The sequence below is a fragment of the Tenrec ecaudatus genome, chromosome 10 (assembly GCF_050624435.1).
Source record: "Tenrec ecaudatus isolate mTenEca1 chromosome 10, mTenEca1.hap1, whole genome shotgun sequence".
Taxonomy (NCBI): Eukaryota; Metazoa; Chordata; class Mammalia; order Afrosoricida; family Tenrecidae; genus Tenrec; species Tenrec ecaudatus.
In genome coordinates, this window is record NC_134539.1 from 78166402 (window position 1) to 78185487 (window position 19086).

A 19086-nucleotide genomic window follows, 5' to 3' on the forward strand; every position below is an offset into this window, starting at 1 on the left:
GCATCTTTCTGCTTTGGGGTCCCGACTGCACCTTGAGGTTAACAGACTAATTCCCAACCAAGGCACCCACGGGTTCGCGTGCAGGCCCAAGTGTAGACAGGTAAACAGGCTGCTGGCAGCCTCAGGAAAGGAGCTCTTCGGGGGCACTGCCTGGGTCGTCTAGGGCTGTTTATACCTGACCCCTCCTGGGCAGACCCCCAACTTCGACCTCTCAACCACAGCCTCTTCCCCTGTTTTCCTGGGGCACTTGGTCCTACACCTTCCTCCCTTCCTGGCCTTGACGGGTGAGCCCCTCAGTGGGCCCCCAGTTTCGCCAAGGTCAGGGCAGAAGAGGAGCCAGCTGAAGAGACCCGGGAAGAGGAGGCGCAGAGGACGGGCAGGCGCCCCAGGAGAGTGGGTGCGGACAGAGGGAGGCGGAGGGGCCCGTGCGGCGGGCGGGCAGCAGGGCGGGTGGACGCCAGGGGCAGCAGAGAGCCCTGCGGGCGCCGGGCCGCCGCGCCCGCCCCGCCCTGCGCGCTCCGGCTGGCTCGGCGGCGGCGGCGGCTGCGGGCGGGCGGAGGGCGCACCGGCAGCAGGTGGGCGGGGTGCGGGCCGGGCGGCGGCCGCAGTTGGGGGGCGCGGGGCTGCCAGGCTGCGCTCGGGCCGCCGTGCGCGCGCGCCATGGACTTCAACATGAAGAAGCTGGCGTCGGACGCGGGCATCTTCTTCACCCGGGCGGTGCAGGTGAGGCCTGGCGCCGCGCCGCGCCGCGAGCTGGGCCGTGCGCCCTGGGTGCCCCCGGCCGGCCACTCGGGGCCCGGATGTGGGGCGGGGGGTGGGGACGGCGCGCGCCGAGGGCGCCCTGCTGCGGGCCCGCGAGAGGCGCGGAGGAGCCGCTCCAATGCAGCTGCCACCTTGCCCGCAGCGGGACGCCCCGCCGCCGAAGCCCCGCTGCTTCCGAGCGGTCTCGAGGGAGCGCGAGCCCGGGGCCGCGGGTTGCGCGGGCCGCGCCCGCAGGGCCCGGGCTAGACCCAGCTCCGCCCTGCTGCCTGGGGAAAAAGAGACCCGTGTCCACCGTTCCCACCCCTTGGGTTACCGCCCTGCCTTGGCTTTTGCCCCAGACCCCGTGGGAGCCCCGCTAAGGAGGGGAGAGGGCAGCAGGCGACTCCTCCCTTTCTGACCCGGTGCCCGGCCGGAACTCGGGCGTTGGGCAGGCCAAATGGAGAGCTGGGACCCCGTCCAGGGCTTTAGGACGCCCGCCCCGGCCCCCGGCCCCCGGCGCCCTCAGCCTCAGTGCCCACACCTGTGCAGTGGGCCGTGGTGCCGGTCTGGCACACTTGGAGAGGCCTGCCAGAAACCAGGAGGCCCGGCTCACTGGGAGGCCTGCTTCCTCCTGGCCCCCGGGGACCTAGCCAGGGGGGGTGGCCCCACCCTGGAAAACTTTCTCAGGCCGCAGATGTCAGGGTGAAGGCAGCCTGCCCATTGGGGGCTGGGAGAAACTGAAGCAGCTTAATGTCCCCATGAAGACCTGGAGTCATCAGCTATGGGTGTGGGTGCTCCTGCCTGTGACCTTGGGGATGTAGCGTCACCTCTTTGGGCCTCAGTTTCTCCATCTGAAAAATGGGATTTCTAATGCACCACTCCCCCACCCCCGCCAAGATGAGTGTGAGGATCCCTTGGGGCCATGCATATACTCGGTCACCAGAAGCAAGCTCATAATTCGTGTCTGCCATCTACGCATCAGGACCCTTGGGCCAGTCTCCTCCCCTCTCCGCCTGTCTCCCCATCTGTTAGTGTGACAGTGTGTGTGTCTCTGTGGGTGGCTGTAGACACTCACCCTGCAGTCATGGGGGCCTGGCCCTTTGTCCTGTTCTGGTCCTGCCCCCTTGTCCATGTTGGTTGTTGGCATTCCCAGGGCAGCCCTCCAGCCTAGGAGGAGGAGTCCCCACCAGCCACCCTCCCCAGACGCCTGGGAGGCTGTTTACTAGAAAGCTCTCGGTGTCCCCAAGAGGATTCTTGTCCTCCTGTCCGCAGTCCTGGTGGGGATGCGGAGGAGATTCCAGAGCCCCTCAGACAGCCCTAGTCCTTCTGGGAGGTGGGAAAGCCACCCTAGCGTTGGCATGGCAACCAGGCTATCTCCCACATCTGGGGAAGAACCTGATCTGCTGGTTACCTGCAGCTGCTGGGGCCCAGCACCTGACCCTGTGGCTTTACTGGCCCATGCTGGAGTGGGAGCCAACAGCACCCAGGCCCCAGTCTCCTAGGGTGGAGGAGAGAGCTGGGAGCTTTATAAATAGCGGCTTTCTCTGACTCTGCACGCCCACCCCCTGCTGCTGCCGTCTTAGATGCTGTAAGAACAGGCCTCTGAGGGACCAGGGATGGCCAGTCAGAGCTGGGGGTGGGGGGCTGAAAAGTGACTCGGATAGGAAAGGCCACACAGGGGGCCTTGCCTGAGGCTAGCCTGCCCAGGGGGGTAGGGTCAGAGGCTGACTGGCCCCTCCCAGCCAAGAGGGACAGGAGGAAGGCTCTTCCCATCAGCTCTTCTAGGTCGGCGCCCTCTTGCCAGGCTCTAGGGTACGTTGGACCTTTGGTACACTGGGGGCAGCTCAAAGTACCCCAGTCCCAGCCCCACCTCGGCAGGTCCAAGGCCATGGTTGCGGGGTGAGGACTTGGGGAGACCCCTTGGTGGGAGTGACTGGAATGCACCCCTTGACCTGTGCCCTGAGAGCTGGGAGGGTCTTGCGGGCTTGGCACAGGCCCGGTGTTCCGGGCACGGGGACCCTGAGGCCAGAACCGGAGCAGTGGTAGGGTGATTGTGCACAGTGCGGGTAGCCGTACTAAGCACCAAAATAATACAAGCCAGCGGGGGCAGCAGCATCAGAGCTGGTGGGGATCGGGTGCCTGGTGGGACTTTTACCCTGTGGGCCGTGAGGAGCAGGGTGGGAGTGGAGGAGGCGGGGAGGGGCTGCGGTTGGACTGGGCGTGGACATGTGAAGTGTGAAGAATCACTGGGGAGGGGGTCCCCCAGTGTGCTAAGGAGGCATATGGTGGAAGTACTCTATTACTTAGTGATGAGGGCGATGATACCCCCATCAAGCCGGTTCTAACACACAGCAGCTCTCTGTGGGGTGTCTGAGACAGCCTCGTCCTTCTCCCAGGAAGTGACTTGTGAGTGTGACCCACCAACTTCAGGATTCGAAGCCCTTCGTTCACCAGGGCTCCCCGGTGAAGGTACCAGCAAGAGTCTGTCAAGCTAAAACCAGAACCAGACTCTGCCGAGTCCAGTCTGACACAGTGACCCTACAGGACATGCTAGACCTGCCTGCAGGGTGGGTTTCCGAGATGACAGCTCTGTATGGGACTAGAGAGCCTCATCTTTCTTCCAAGGAGCAGTTGGTGGTTTTGAACTGCTAATCTCCTGGTCAGCAGCCCAACACCTAACCCACTGTGCCACCAGGGTTCCTCCTTGGAGTTAACTTAAGCACCTTCCAAATACTTGGAGACAGTTCCTGATGTCCTCATTCTCCTGGGGTACTGGGGCCCAGAGCATTGACTTCATCTCTCCAACTCTCGGTTTCCTTATCTGGGGAAAAAAGCGTGGGGTGGGGGGCAGGACAGTGGGCAGGACGGAGCCCCTCTCCTGGGAGACCCCAGCTTGGGGAACCTGAGGTAGAAGAGGAGGTGGAGGCGACAAGTGGTGCAGGGGAAACTGGGAGCACTGGTCCCCAGGTAGGGAGCTGCAGGCTCTGACCCTGCCAGGTTGGCCTGCCAGCCCTGCAGGGAGAAACCAAAGCTCTGCTACATAATTGATGGGTGCTGAGTGGCCTGCCCTGTCAGTGAGAGCCGCCCCATGCGTTCTGGATTATTCATTGCTGGCCTCTCAGGAGGGGCCTCTGGAGTCTAGGCCATGACGACTCTGACCCCCTTGCCTGGCCTCAGTGGCTTCACCTGTCAAATGGGAGACCAACCCAGGCCTATCTTGGAAGAGCCAGGGAGGGCGCTGGTGTCGGTCCTGAGTACAGCCGGGCCCCAGAGGCCCCAGCAGGATCAGTTGTTAGTGACCGTTTCACAAGCCTGCTCTCGTGTGACCTTGGGGGAGGCCTGGCTAGAGAAAGCCTTGGGATCTGTTTGGAAACAGAGGACGTTCTGATTTTTCTCCTGGGGCCCTCCTGGCATCTGCCAGCCCTCAGGGGTAACCTGGGTGGCATCCTGGTGCCTGCCTGCCCTTGGAGTGGGAAGCTGCCAAGCTTCCTGGGTGCTGGGTGTCCCCGGGCGTTGGCTTCAGTCAGCTGACAATGAGCCCTGTCATCTGGACAGGCTTCCTCCCCACACTTCCCTGCCCTCGGCTCTTAACCCAGCCCTCCACTGAACTTGGACTCCAGGCCAGACCCTGGCCTAACACCCACCCCTCCTCTTCCTCACTTCATCCTCGCGGCCGCCCAAGGAGGGAGATCTGGCGCTCTTCCTTCTTAGCCCACTGGTGGTGGTGGTTTTCAGCTCAGGAAACCAGTGCTCAGAGAGGCAAGGCCGCTTGCCCAAGATCACACAGTTTGAAGCTAGGTGTCTGGACCCAGGGCCTGGGTTCCTCCCACGCTCTCCCCAGCAGCTCCCAGCTCTCTGGGGTGCCGCCTAAGAGCCCAGAACTCGCCCTCTCCACGGACCCTGTCCGCCGAGTTTTCCAGTCAGGCTGGAGGAACCCATAGGAGATGGGCCCCAGGGTTTCTCTGCCCTCTGAACTGTGGACTAGATTGTGATCATCTGGGCATTTCTGTGGGGAGAGGGCCTGGAGAATTAGTCCCCAAACTTATTTGGCTTCCTTTTTAGGAAAAAATAAAATTACTCAGCATCCCCCATCTCCCAGCAGTGAAAACTTTTGTACTGTAGCCCCTAATCCAGGATAAAGGGGAACCCCCCACCCCACCCCGAGGGCGGTATCACCTGCTTGGAGAAGCACTAGTTTATCGGTTTTATCAAAATTTCCAAAGCAGCTGTGATTCCTAAACTCTGGTCCAGGGGCCAGTGGAAGCTCAGTCAGGGGTCACAGGGCACATTAGGAGCAGGGTGAGTCTCTTGACCTTGGGACTTGGATGGCAGCTGGGCTTGGGGCAGGGGTGCCGGGGAAAGCACTACCTGTCGCCCCCTCTCTGAGTCCTCCCTACCCCCGGACTGTGCCCTCATAGTTCACAGAGGAGAAATTCGGCCAGGCGGAGAAGACTGAGCTTGATGCCCACTTTGAGAACCTTCTGACCCGGGCGGACAGCACCAAGAACTGGACAGAGAAGATCCTGAGGCAGACAGAGGTGCTGCTGCAGCCCAACCCCAGTGAGTGGACGCAGGTGACCCTGGGGACCCCAGGGCGTGGGGAGCAGAGGCAGGAGGCCAGGGGAGCTGAGCGGGCAGGATGGCGCAGTTAAAGAAAGCTCCAGGCGGTGGCATGGCAGGGCTGCCCTCTGCAGGGAGAAATGCCTAGAGACTGCACCACACCTGGGAGGGGAGGCCGGAAAAAGAGAGGCCGGGGTTAGTCCTTTTAGGGAAGTCAGTGAGGCCGAGATGGAACAGGGCTTGGCCAAGTCACCAGGCAAAGAGCGAGGGGACCAAACCGCCAGGACAAGGGTGACACCGAGCTGCGATGCTTGGATGGTTGTACATCTGATGTGGGAGTGGAAAGCCTGGCGGGGCCGGGGATGTTGCAGGTGGATACGAAGCCCAGTCACCAGGAGGGCAGCCTGCCAGCTTCGGTTCGGGCCCATCACCTCCTGCTGTGTGACGGGGGCGGCTCCTTGGTATCTCAGAGCCTTAGCTTGTGTGGAGTGAGCAGTCTCGCAGGATGCAGGAGGACTTAAGCAAGAGAATATGCCGGAAGTCACGAGGCTGGGCGCTTCTGTGGCTGGTGCCTGCTCGGTCCTGTTTCTGTCCCCGTGGCCCTCTTCGTGGGCCTGGACCCAAGCGCCCTGTGGTGAGCTTGCTGTCGCCCGCAGGTGCCAGAGTGGAGGAGTTCTTGTATGAGAAGCTGGACAGGAAGGTCCCCTCGCGGGTCACCAATGGGGAGCTGCTGGCTCAGTACATGAGCGAGGCGGCCAGTGAGCTGGGGCCCACCACACCCTACGGTAAGCCGAGGGGCCCACAGCTGCTCTGTGGTGCCCTCCCTGACTCTTCATTCACCCAATTGCTCCCCAAATTAATCCTCATTTTTATAACCTCAATCGATGCAGAAGAGAATAGTAAAAAAAACCAGCTATTTCCCTTGCCCCGTTCTGGGGGTGGTGGTGGTGGGTGTGTGGCTTAATCGTGGTACCATATGCAACCAAGCATCGGCCAGCTTAGCCGTGTTCGCTCATCCGAATCAGGGACGGGAATGGCCCTCACCAGGCGGTGCGGCCACCACCAGGTGCACGTCTCAGGAAGATGGTGCCACAGTTCCTATCCTGGTTGCTACCTGGTGTCTTAAACTTGGCGTTGTTCTACAGGTGCTTCCAGAAGCACCGCCATCTCCCCTCCCCTCCCCTCCCCAGTGGGACAGTTTCTATTGAGGCATCCTGTACAAACCATTACATCTCCTGTGTTGAGGTAGCTTTCACACACCTTTCAAGACAGAGCGGGCAGACGGTCCCACAAATCCAGTGTAAAGAGCATCTCCATCACCCCGAAAAGATCCCCGTGTTGTTCCTGTGGACAGCGGTCCTTCCGCCCAGCCCCAGGCGGCCAGGAACTGACTCGTTTCCTGCCCTGCGTGTCTGCCCTTCCTGAGCAGTTCAGTGAAGACATGCCTCAGAGCCTTGCTTCGGATTCCTTTCAACATGGAACCTAAAGCTTGTGAGGCGGGGCCACGTTAGCGCATCTCAGGATTTTATTCCGCTTGATTACCGGCAAGTAGTCTCCCCATCCGCCAGTAGGTGGAGCTCCGGGTGGTTCGTCTGTGACCAATTTGCTTGGACGTCTCTGGGTACACATATGTTTTCAGCTCTCCTGTGTAAACACCTAGGAGTAGAATTGCTGAATCATGTGCTAAACTTACATTTCATGTTTCAAGAAGCTGTTAAAATGCTTCCCGACGTGGCTGCCGGCTTTTATATTCCCGCCTCGGGAATTTCTAGGTATTTGTGGATTTTCCAAGTTTCCTCCTGTTGCTGATTTCTAAGTTTCTTCACTCTTGTCAGAGAAAGGAGTACGTTGAACTGGTAACTGCCAGGTCAGCAACTTGGGAAGAGCAGAGGCTTTCTACTCCCTAGAGAGTGGCGGGCAGTCCTTCCCTGTCCCAGAGGGTCGCGCTGGGTCGAACGGACCCGATATGAGTTTGTGTTTGGGGGGCGTGCTCAGAGCAAAGCTCTCTGGCGCGGATTACAGTTGGGTTGCTCATCTACCAGCCATTCTCCGCGAGAAAGATGGAGCTGTCTGTTCCCACGCAGATTGGTAGCCTCTGAAACGCAAAGGGATAGCTCTCCCATGGCCTTCCGGGTCACTAGCAATTGGGAGTTGACCCGACGGCAGGTGGTACATCAGGGAACATGCTTTGTGTTGCTTTCATCATTTTACTTGTATTGAGACCTGCGTTATAGGGCTCTCGGGGAGAGAAGTTTCCACGCGCGCTTGAAATATGTCCTGCTGTTGTCGGGCACTGTGTTCTAGAAACGCCCGTTTCGTCTGGGTGGCTGACAGTGTTGGTCAAATCTTCGTTATCCTTGCTGATGCTGGTTTGTTACCCCATTCACCATCCTCACCGTGTTCTGATGATTTATCTTCCCTTCCCCCATGCTCTCGTACGCCGCCTTTTGTCGCGATGGGTGGTTACCTCTTCTAGATAGCTTATGTAAGTGGTGTCCTCTCGTGTCTGACTTACTCCCTTAACCTGCTGTGTTCAAGGATCATCTGTGTGGTGAGGTCTATCAGGACTCCATTTCTCTTCATAACTGGATAATATACTTCTTTGTTTAGGTACAAGGGCAAGTCAGAGAGGATGGCGACAAAATCTTGGCAGCCTTTATGTAAATGAAACTATCAAAAGGTGAAGCTCTGGTCTCTGGACATAGCTTTCCACGCAGGCACATGTGGGCAGCCTTCTGCAGACCATTCCCATCTTTCTAAGCCTTCCCCAAGAAGCCTGCGCCCTCTGAGTCAGACCACGTCAAAACGGCAGCCTGTCCCTTTTAAATGTTCTTTGCTTTGGGGCCACAAAAAAGAAGTCTGAGGGGGCCGGTCAGGTTGTAACAGGAGGACAGGGTCAGGTGTCCCGATAAAACTCTGCGGGCAGCTCTTATTAGCCTTGAAGAATGTGCAGGGGCCTTGGCATGATGGGGGAATATATCAGTGCAACTGCCGTGGAATTCCCTCACCCATGTAATCTGTGTGCATCCTTTACGGGGGTCATCAAGATTACTCCTTAGGAACCCCAGAACAGTTGACGTAACTTTCCAGCTGGCCTCTCCGCCTGAAATTTAAATGGCCCAGGAGATTTCTCGCGAAGCCACCGGTTTGATTGGAGCTTGTTTTTTGAAAACACCCTACTGAGACGAGGACGGGAGTAGGAAGGGCTTCAGATCGGTCCTGGAGAGGAGGAAGGGGAAGGTGATGGGATTTCTCCACAGACTTTGGAAAGCCCCTCACGTTGCTGAGTGTGTAGCCACTCCCGGATCACAGAGACAGGCTTAAGCACATTTTGTTTGGAACAAGCCGTGCACGCTGTGAAGTGGAACCCGATCGGACTGCCCCGAGTGGGTCACATTCTGTCATCTGTGGGTTTCTGAGACTTCGTCAGCTTTTACAGGAATCGAAAGCCTCCTCTGTCTCCCATGAGCTCCGAAGAGTCCTTTGCATAGCCTGCATATTCAACTCATAGCTGATCTATAGGGTTTCCAAGTCTGTTCTCCCACAGGCGGCCCCTCGTTTTCTTAATATCCTTTGATGCACAAACGTTTTAAATTTTGACTCGGAGATCCCGTTTAGCTTTCATTTTTCCCTGTCTTTTCGGAGTGATCACCAGAAACCCATTGCTTAAAAGAACACCCTGAAACCTTTACCTTCTATGAGTTTCATGGTTTTTGGCGGCCACGCTTAGAAACTGTATCCATGTGTGAGGCTGGTGTGTGATGGGACGTAACGGCCCGGCTTTTCTCTCTCCCGGGTAGAAACGGCCCGGCTTTTCTCTCTCCCGGGTGGAAATCCAATTGCTCCTCATCCGCTTTGCTGAAGAGACTCTGCTCCCCTGTCCAGTGAATGAGTTTGGTTCCTTTGCAAACAGAAACTGGACTTAGATTGATGGGTTTCTTTCTGAACGCTCGTCTCGACTGCATTGATCTAGTTGTGCATCCTCACGCGATACCCTACTGTTTTCACTATTGTCGCTTCATAGTACATTTGAAACCAGAAGTGGGAGGTTTTCTCCTTTGTTTCCCTCCCCACCTCCACCCCGAGATTGCTTGGGCTCTTCAGAGTCACTTGTAATTCCATATGCACTTGAGGATCGATTTTTCCATTTCTGCAATAAGACTGCTTTGACATTTCAATAGGAATTATGCTGTTCTGTAGATCACTTTGAATAGAACTAACATCTTAGAAATGCCAATCCGTGAACACATATTTTCCCTCCAGTCTTTCATTTCTGTTAGTGGTGTCTCAGTTTCCCCAGGAAAGCTTGTTCATGTCCTTGGTGAAACTTACTCCTAGGCATTTTATTCTTTTAAACCCAGGCCCAGGTGTTCTTCTCGAAGTAAGACTTCTTAGTTCGTGGTTGACTCTGCTCACTTTTCAGAGCTGTGGAGCGGCTGACTTTGTTGACAGTCTTCTCTGGTTTTATTACTGCTTTGGGGGGAGGCGACTCACTGAGTTCCTCTTTCCACCATTCCAGAAGCAAGTGTTTCGTTTGGAGGGTGGGACACACGCCTCAGGTGATGGGTAGGTGGCTTCCACTTTTTGCCAAGCAAACGGTTCTGCCCTAGCACCCTTGACCGCGACTCTTCGGCATGTCTTGCTAAGCGGACCCGCTGCTTCCTGGGGGCCAGCACAGGCTGGGCCTGAGCCTCTGCTCGCCCTGCTCTCTCAGGGAAGACGCTGATCAAAGTGGCAGAAGCTGAGAAACGCCTGGGAGGCGCTGAGCGGGACTTTATCCACACGGCTTCCATCAACTTCCTCACTCCCCTGCGCAACTTCCTGGAAGGAGACTGGAAGACAATTTCGGTGAGAGGCCTGGGGTTGCTCGGTTGGTTTCTTGGGGACGTGGCCGCCCTCTCCTCTGAGAGCCTCTCCTTGCTGGGAGAACTGACGGAGTGACCCGGAGTGGGTCGCCTCCCTGCCCTGGACCTCACTTTCCTGTGGTGACAAGATGGCCTTGGGGATAGCTTCTTGTCACAGCCGCATTCCCCAGGGCTGCCAGGGGCTCACTGTGCCCGTCCCCACCCTGCAGAAAGAGAGGAGACTCCTCCAGAACCGGCGCCTGGACCTGGATGCCTGCAAAGCCCGGCTGAAGAAGGCCAAGGCCGCAGAAGCCAAAGCCTCGGTAGGTGTCCCCCTTGCAGCCCCCCACTCTGCTGGAGCCACAGGGGCGTGAAGGGGCCTGATGTCTGGCATGACCCCTCTTCTCCCTCTCTGCCTTGAGTGGCCTGGCTGGGGGGCGCTGGACTGGGGCTGACTTCTTTAGGTCATGCCTCTCTGCCCTCTCACCCCCAAGAGAACCCTGGTGGCCCCCAAGCTCTGGGTCACAGGGCAATCGCAAACGGGGTAGGTGGACCAGCAGTACCCCCACCTGGGCCCAGGGCTCCCCTAAGCCTTCCCAGACAGCCAGTTGGAGTCTCTCGCATGCATCTTCCCTGCCCTCCCTGGATGCTCCGCTCTGTTCCCGGCTGTGCCCGGGCATGGCTCCCCCTTACTAACCCCTCACCTGCTGCTCTGGCGCAGAGAGGACCTTGGAGCTAGGCCACCCACCTGTTCAGGGCACGTCTAGGGGTCTCTTTTAAGAGGCCCATGAGGGTTTCCCCCGCCTTCACTCCTTGGAGGCCCGTTCCCCTTGGCAGGACCGTGGGACCCACAGCAAGGGATGATTGAACCACAAAGCTGGGTCCTACGGGGGGCGGTGCTGGGGTGCCAGGCTGCTCAGGGGTGTTGGTCTGCTGACCACTTCACACCCTGCAGTGACTCCCAGGTCCGGGGTGTGCCAGGGAAAACCCCCCTGTCTGCCCAAGCTCTCGGCTGAGGCAGTCTGTTCTCGCTCAGACTGAGCTGTCCAAGAGAGGCCCGTGCCAAACCTGGAGGGACCCAGGGCCACAGTGGACCTGGGCTGCCTCGGGCAAGAGCCATGGGCAGGGTCAGTCAGCTCAGACCAGGTCAGAGGAGTCTGGCTGGAGTTGTGTAGGTGACCCGATGGCTTTTGGGGTGACCTCTTCTACGTGACTGGGTCAGGAGATTCTCTCCGAGGGCAGTCACGTGGGCTGGCTCTCCTCTCCCCCAGGAACTTGGCACAAACAGACCCCTCCCTCTTGCCCAGGCAGTCTCACCCTTTTTGGTGCAGCCAGGAGCCCTACAGAGAGAGCTGGGAGCAAGGCCACACCAGCCCGTACCCCCGAGGACTCACGCCATGCAGTTGTGTTCCTTGCACCCACCCCTCGACACACTTGCCACGCACACACAGCAGGACGCTTTCTGGAAAGTGGGGTCCTGTGCATCTGTCTGCCTGTGGCCCTTACCACTGGGGCCTGGGAGGGGTGTGTCCTGCTCCTGCCTGCGCTGTGGACTCACTAACTCTTTGTTTCTGTTCTTTTCTGTTCTGCTTTGGGTAACTTGGCTCAGTGTGAGGGAGATGTGAGTATACCTGTCCCATGTGCTGTGCTGCTGCTGCTTGACCTGCCCACCTTGCCCTTGGGCCCATGGGGCGGTGGCTGGCCCAGGGCACATCCTGAGGCTCTTTGCAAGCAGCTGGCATCCCCACCAGAGCCTCCACCATGCATAACCTCAGGTCTGGAAGGAGTGCCAGGCATCGGAGCCTGTGGGTCAGCTTTTTGCAAATGTTGAAAGCTTGTCCATTCATCCATCACCCATCTGTTGACTGGGGGTGGGGGTGGGCAGGGCTGGTCCCTGATGGAGGAGTGAGTTGTGGTGTGTGGTGTGAGGAATCTGGGGTGGAGAAACTGGTGGGGGCAGGCTTCGTTTGGGGGGCTCTGGCTCTAACTGGGATGTGTGAGTGATTCTGCTCAGGGGAGGAGGGGAGCATGACCTGGATCAGGGGCCAGACCCTACCTGGGCCTTAGCCAGAAGCAAAGGTGCTGACAGCAGCCGTAAGCTGACACCACCACATTTGCTCTTGGGGACATCCCAGCCATGTCCCCCGCTTGGTCTTTGCCTCCACTCTGAGTCTCCCATTGTCGCTAGGAGAAGGGTGTCCATGTTGTGTGTCTGGAACCTCCTGTCACTGGGGTCGGGGGCTCCTGGCAGCTCCCTATGAGAGCCTCAGGGGCTGCCCCTGGCCTCGGCCCTGGCCCCAGCCCAGTGTGACACCCCTATGAACTCTGTTCCCTGCCAGACGGTGCCTGACTTTCAGGAGACTAGACCTCGTAATTACATTCTCTCGGCCAGCGCCTCCGCGGTAAGCGCCCCCCATCCACTCCACCCCAGCCTCCTCTCCCCCTCATCCCACTTGCACACCTAGCCTGACAGCACAGGACGCAGGGGCTGGAGGGCAAGATGGGGGCACCACACACCTGGACAGGCAAGGCCTGAGGCTGGAGGGGAATCACCAACCCCACCTCTGTCTACATCTCTGTGTCTGGACCCCTGCCACTGGACCTGCTTCTCCCTGAAAAATGCTGAAGAGGAGGCTCAGCCAGCCGCACTGAGTAGTATGAATCTGAGACTTGTCCCATCTCCAGGGGCCTCAGTCTACCAGGCCTCACGCATTATCACGCTGGCCAGCTCCCACTGGGCACTACGCCCTCCACCCACCTCCACTTACCACCTACTGAAGGCCAGCCTTGGGTGGGCATGGGGGCTAGAGAGCGGAAGAGGTCTGGGTCCTGCCTTCCAGCAGCGCGAGGACCCTTATCAGCTGACCAGGTTGCCCACCAGTTGACCAGCTGCTGGGTGTGGTAGCCCTGGGGAGGAGGGGCAGGGCAAGGGAAGGAACTGCAGGGGCAGACAGCCTGTGCTGGCACTGAGGCTGGAGCATGGGCGGCGTGAGTGGGCAGTGCTGGGAGGGGCTGCTCAGGAAGGCTGGGGGCGGCTTGTTGCGATTCTGCACAGCATCGGGTGGTTGGTACTTGCTCTTTCGAGCTTGGGAAATGGTCTAATCACATCTCTCCCACCATGCCTGTAGTAACCCCTTGTGCCTTTCCAGCGTTTTCTCCGGGTACCACCCCCACCCGGGGTCCTCTAGTGGACACTCGGCCTGTTTATGTCACGCATGTTGCCAGTGTCCCCCACTCCGGAGTTGCCCCTCACGGGTACCATTGGAGGTCCCAGCCTTGTTTTGATTGGATAAACCATGCGGTGACAGACCTCTGTCCGTGGGGACTGTATTTCCAGTTATTGCCTCAGGACGGATTTCCCCAAGGGGCAGGAGAATCAGGTCTCCTGAGTCCCAGTGTGGGGGAGTGGGGCTGCTGCTGCTTTAGTCCTTAGATGCCTCCTCCCGCCCTCTTTGCCGGGCTGAGGGGGAGGGGAAAGACCCCGATGGTGGAGACTTCTGGTTTTCTTTTGTCACTGAACCCCAGCGAGACTCAGGTGCCTTTCTCTGCTGCAGAACAGAAAGGCTCAGTGACTGGCCCAGGGTCACGTGGTCCTGCCTCTCAGCCCACCAGCTTTAGCCAAGTGTCAGGGCATCAGGGTGAGGTGGGGGGAGCACTTGGTCTCCCTTGAGACCCCATGCCGAGCTGGGGGCTGACACTGTCAATGAGACTCGGGCAGAAGGCAAGCAGGACTTCCCAGCTGGCTGTGTCCCCATCCCTGCATGTGGCATGTTTGGCTGGACAGTGGTGGTCAGCCCATTCACACCAGGCCTCATCTCAGCTGCAGCTCCAGACTGAGTGAATAGGTGGGGAGGGAGTGGGGTGGGCGAGTGAGGCCTCTGAGAGCTGGGCCAGGACTGGGGCTCTGGGGTGGAGCAGCCCTCCACTCCCCTCCCCTGCTGACTGGTCCTGTTGTGGTCTCCGCAGCTCTGGAGTGACGAGGTGGACAAGGTGAGTAGTGCGGGGTGCTTGGGGGGCGGGTGGAGACGGGGTCCAGGCACACTCCTGCTGTTGGAGTTAGGACTGGTTACTAGTTGTGAGCCTCTCTGGGTCCATTTCTCCCTCTGGACACTTTGATAGCACCCAGCAGCCCTCAGGAAGCCTCTGTTGCCTGGGCCTTCCCCATCCCAGGGGCTGGGCCAGTGAGGGCGCCCAGAACAGAGCCCAGGAGGGCATGGCACTACAGCTGCTGCCTGCCAGCTGGAGCTCAAACAAGTGGGGTGTCGGGACCCAGCACTGAGGGGCTGGGTGACACGTGCCCTTGGCCTCCAGAGGAAAGTCGTGTTCTTCAGGGCAGTGGCTTCCTGCACTTGGAGGGCCAAGTGGGCTCACAGGACCCTGAGGAGGGCGGGAGGGCAGCAGGAGGGCAGGTCTCACTCTCATCACTCCCTGCCCAGGCTGAGCAGGAGCTGCGAGTGGCCCAGACGGAGTTTGACCGGCAGGCAGAAGTGACCCGCCTCTTGCTGGAGGGGATCAGTAGCACTCATGTGAGTCTTGCCCTCAATCCCACCTTAAGGACATCATTTTTGTTTTTGAGAATAAACACGGGACACACGAATTCCGCAGTTTCTAGCCCAGGCCCCCCTCCCTGGGGCCCCTCCACAACATGGTGACTGAGAAGATGAGGGGAAGGCATGCTTGCCCTCAGCATCACCCAGATGCCTGTGGGTTCAGGGAGTAAGGCAACTCATCTCTAAGGGACCAGGGAGCTTGGGGAGAAGAGATCGGAATGCTGGGCCCAGGATTGGATGTCAAGTTCAGAAAACGAGGGGGAAAGACATGGCAGACTGCTTCTGTAGATTGGCCATGGAAGCCCCTGCTTCTGTAGACTTGGCCGTGGACAGTCCCATGCTGCCCTGGGCCGCTGGGCGGATGGATGGAGCTTTTGTTAGGAAGACACGCCACGCCTGGCCTCTCCTCCACAGGTGAACCACCTTCGCTGCCTCCATGAATTCGTCGAGTCTCAGACAACTTACTATGGGCAGTGCTACCGCCACATGCTGGACTTGCAGAAACAGCTGGGCAGGTGTGGGTGCTGTGGTTGCGGGCGGGGTGGTAGTGTCTCTGGTCATCCTCTAGCCTAGAACCACCTCTTCCCTGAGCTCAGAAAGCTCTCAGTGAAGTCTCTCCCTCTCCCTCTATGACGGCGGGTGGGTGGGCTTGGGGACTCTGTGAGGAGATTGCAGGGTGGGAAGGATGACAGGGACCAGGGGGCAGGACAACTCACTTTCCCAACTTGCTTCTCCCTCCATGCTGCCAGCTCTCAGGGAGCCATGTAAGTAGACAATAGACTCCTGGGCTGGGGCAGGGCTTGTGCCTCTGGGTCAGTGGAAGAGGCCAGCTGCTATTCTATGGGGCAGGAGGGACGCCCAGACTGGCTCAGAGACACACAGCTTCCAGCTGCTGAAACTCTCCTCCACCTTCCCTAGATTTCCAGGCACCTTTGTGGGCACCACAGAGCCCGCCTCCCCACCCCTGAGCAGCACCTCACCCACCACCACGGCGGCCACGATGCCTGTGGTGCCCTCTGTGGCTGGCCTGGCTCCTCCAGGGGAGGCTGCTCTCTGCCTGGAGGAGGTGGCCCCACCTGCCAGCGGAACCCGGAAGGCCCGAGTGCTCTACGACTACGAGGCGGCTGACAGCAGTGAGCTAGCCCTGCTGGCTGATGAGGTGGGCCCAGGCGCCCTAGGGAGTGGCTGGAAGGGGGCCTGGGGGCAGAGCCAGCATGAGGGTGGAGGAAAGCAGCACCCTATCAACCAGGTCTTGGGAGGGGGTGGAGAGGTGACCGCTTGCCCTTGGGAGTCTAGATGCCCATGTCTCGTGGAATACCAACTTTGCCCTTGACAGAGCCTGACCCTCTCTGTCCCCCTCCCTGCCCTCAGCTCATCACTGTCTACAGCCTGCCTGGCATGGACCCTGACTGGCTCATTGGTGAGCGAGGCAACAAGAAGGGCAAGGTTCCCGTCACCTACTTGGAACTGCTCAGCTAAGCAGCATCCCACCCCACCCCAGGCCCTGCCCCTTCTGGCCTGGGCAGGAGAGTCTGGGTGTAGCCCTGCCACTTGTCTGTTGGTGACCCAGCTGCTCAGGGTGGGGAGACTGGCCCCTCCTGTCCTTGCCCCCGGCCATCCAGCTGTGAGGGAGCACACGGCTGATGACCCTTGTGCCCACCTAGCCCTGCTTCTGCCCGTTGGCTCTGGAGCCTCTCCACCCTGCCTGCCTTCATCCCCACCAAGCACCGCTGCCCTTCCTGCTCTGCTGAGGAGAGGATGCTGCCTGTAGCAGCTGCCCTCAGAGCCCAGGCCCTTGGTGGGCATCAGCCACATGCAGCCTGAGGAAGTGCTGGGGTGCACCCTTGGCAAGAAGAGGACGCCTGTCTTAGTTGCCAAAAGCAGAAATGGGGAAGCCTTTGGGCAGGAACTGGTCCTGGGCCCTGGTGGAGGCAGGGCTGGCCACGGAGCAGCAGCTTCCGGTGCTACCTTTCCTGCGACAGGCAGCTCAGCAGGGTAGTAGCTGCAGTCCTCTCCACTCCAAACTCACTTTTTAACTGGTCTTTTTACTTCTGCTGTCTGCTTGCTCTCTAGCCAGTGACTATAATAAACTATCCTTGTGTGCAAACCACGTGGGCTCCAGCGAGGGCACAGCACTGACAGCATGCGGTCAGGTTCAGAGGGAGGGGCAGCTTCACACCGCACCTTCGGGTGGGAGTGATGAGCAATGAGCCAGACACCTGCAGATGGTCCCACCCAGAAACCCTAGGGCAGAGCAAAAGGAAAGCTCTTTAAAAGGGGGGGACCGAGAGCAGCAGCCCCCTTTCACAGGGCCTGGAGCGCTTTGCCGACAGTAAGGAAAACAGTACACGAAAAGTTTGGCTCCTTAAGAAACTCTCTAAACGTGCAGAGATTATGGCATAAACTGTAAAATTCACAGGAGGGCCGGCCCCAATCCCAACTCTGTGGGCACCCCCCACCCCCAGACGAATACACTTCAGAGGACAGCACTGAAGCTACAGCTTGGGAAGAGAGGCACATCTGATTAGAACACACAGCTGAAACGGAGAGGGATGGAGAATGAGGGGAACACATCCTGGCCCACCAAACTCCGAGGACGATATTCCTGCTCAGAGCAGCCAATGCACAGAGGACCATAGGGCCAGCCCCACCACAAGACACGATGTCTGTCCCTCACTGACCCATAGCGCAACGGGGGACAACACTGGAGGTAGTGCAGAAATTGTGTCCAATCTGACCCCATCAAACTGGGGTGAAATACTAAGTGCAGGCAACAGAGCAGCAAGGGGAGCAAAGTGACGAAATCCCCAGGGAATACCAAAAATACACTTTGGAGACAGAGTGTGGCACCCCATCAGACTTGACTGGAAAACACTTGTAAAGGCCAACAAACAGACCTTGAACCTTTCCCAGTTTTGTCAGTGGTTTTCTTTGTGTTATTTTGTTTTTGTTATTGTTTTGTTGATTTGACTTTTGTTTTGTTTGGCTTTGCCTGTTTTTGCGCTTATTAATGTCTCTGCATATCTATCTAGGTAAGATAGGCACGATAAACAATTTGGGGGCAGTAAGAATAGGACTGATGGTTTGGGGGGATATGGGACAAGGGTAGGTGGGAGAAAGGGAGGGGGGTGCACGGGGAAAGCAACTCAGTGACAAGGGAACAAGTGAACTAAAATCAATGGAGAGAAGGGCATAGGATGCCTACTAAACCCAAATGAAGGCAGCACATGATGGTGGGACAGGAGGAAAGTAAAAGGAAATAAAGGAAACAAGCAGGAGGCAAAGGACATTTACAGAGGTCTAAATACAGGCGTGTACACATGTAAATATATTTCTACATAACAAGAGGGAATCGATCTATGTACTTGTGTTAAGAGTTAAGGCTGCAGATGGACACTGGACCTCGACACTCTTAAGTGCTCCCTCAACACAAGAGCACTTTGTTCTAACAATCCAGCACTCTATGACGCTCACCTTCCCTGCATATTCGCTGAAGACAGAGTGGGTGCATAAACAAATGTGGTGGAGAAAGCTGATGGTGCCCGGCTTTCAAAAGATAGAGAGCATCTCAAGCCCTGGTGGCACAATGGTTAAGTGCTCAGCTGCTATCCAAAAGAGATAGTGTCTGGGGTCTTAAAGGTTTGAAGGTAAACAAGCGGCCATCTAGTCGAGAAGCAACAAAGCCCACATGGAAGAAGCACACCAGCCTGTGTGATCACGAGGTATCGAAGGGATCAGGTATCAGGCTTCTAAGACCCAGAACAAAATGTGAATTGGGGGAGGGGTGGGCGCAGGGAGCGGTGGGGTGGAGACACAAAGTCCATATATAGAAAATTGGACATCCCCTCACAAAAGGGTCACAAGGAAGAGATGAGCCAGTCGGTACAGTATAGCACCAATGAAACACGCAACTTTCCTGATTCCTTAATGCTTCCTTCCTCCCATTATCATGACTGCAATTCTACCTTACAAATTGGATTGGATCAGAACATGCACAGTGCTACAGATAAGAGCAACACAGGGGATCTAGGATAGATAGACCCCACAGGGCCAACAATGAGAATAGAGGTACCAGGAGGATAAAGGGAAGGTGGGGGGAGAAAGGGGGAATTGGTCATAAGGATCAACATATAACCAACCACCTCCCAGGGGGGCAAACAACAGAAAAGTGGGTGAAAGGTGACAGGACGATTTAAGGCATTTAAATAATAATCTATAGGGTTTGTGAGGGATTACATGGGGGGGGGGCAGATGAGGAGCTGATATAAAGGGCTCAAGTAGAAAGAAAATGCTTTGAAAATGATGGCAGCATATGTACAATGGATGATTGTATGGATTGTGATAGGAGATGTAAGAGACCCAATTAAAGTATTTATTTAAAAAAAAAAAAC

At 57.7% G+C, this 19086-nt stretch overlaps 1 protein-coding gene across 1 annotated transcript; it reads left to right on the forward strand.

Annotated features, from left to right (window-relative positions):
* Positions 1-565: 565 nt before the first annotated feature.
* On the forward strand, positions 566-17603 carry SH3GLB2 (SH3 domain containing GRB2 like, endophilin B2). Its single transcript, XM_075560667.1, has 11 exons — positions 566-723; positions 5160-5301; positions 5958-6086; positions 10016-10149; positions 10376-10468; positions 12485-12547; positions 14112-14135; positions 14582-14671; positions 15110-15210; positions 15614-15854; positions 16067-17603. Exons 1-11 carry the CDS (start codon positions 661-663, stop codon positions 16172-16174), a joined length of 1188 nt encoding a protein of 395 aa, XP_075416782.1. The 5' UTR covers positions 566-660; the 3' UTR covers positions 16175-17603.
* The last annotated feature ends 1483 nt before the right edge of the window (positions 17604-19086 follow it).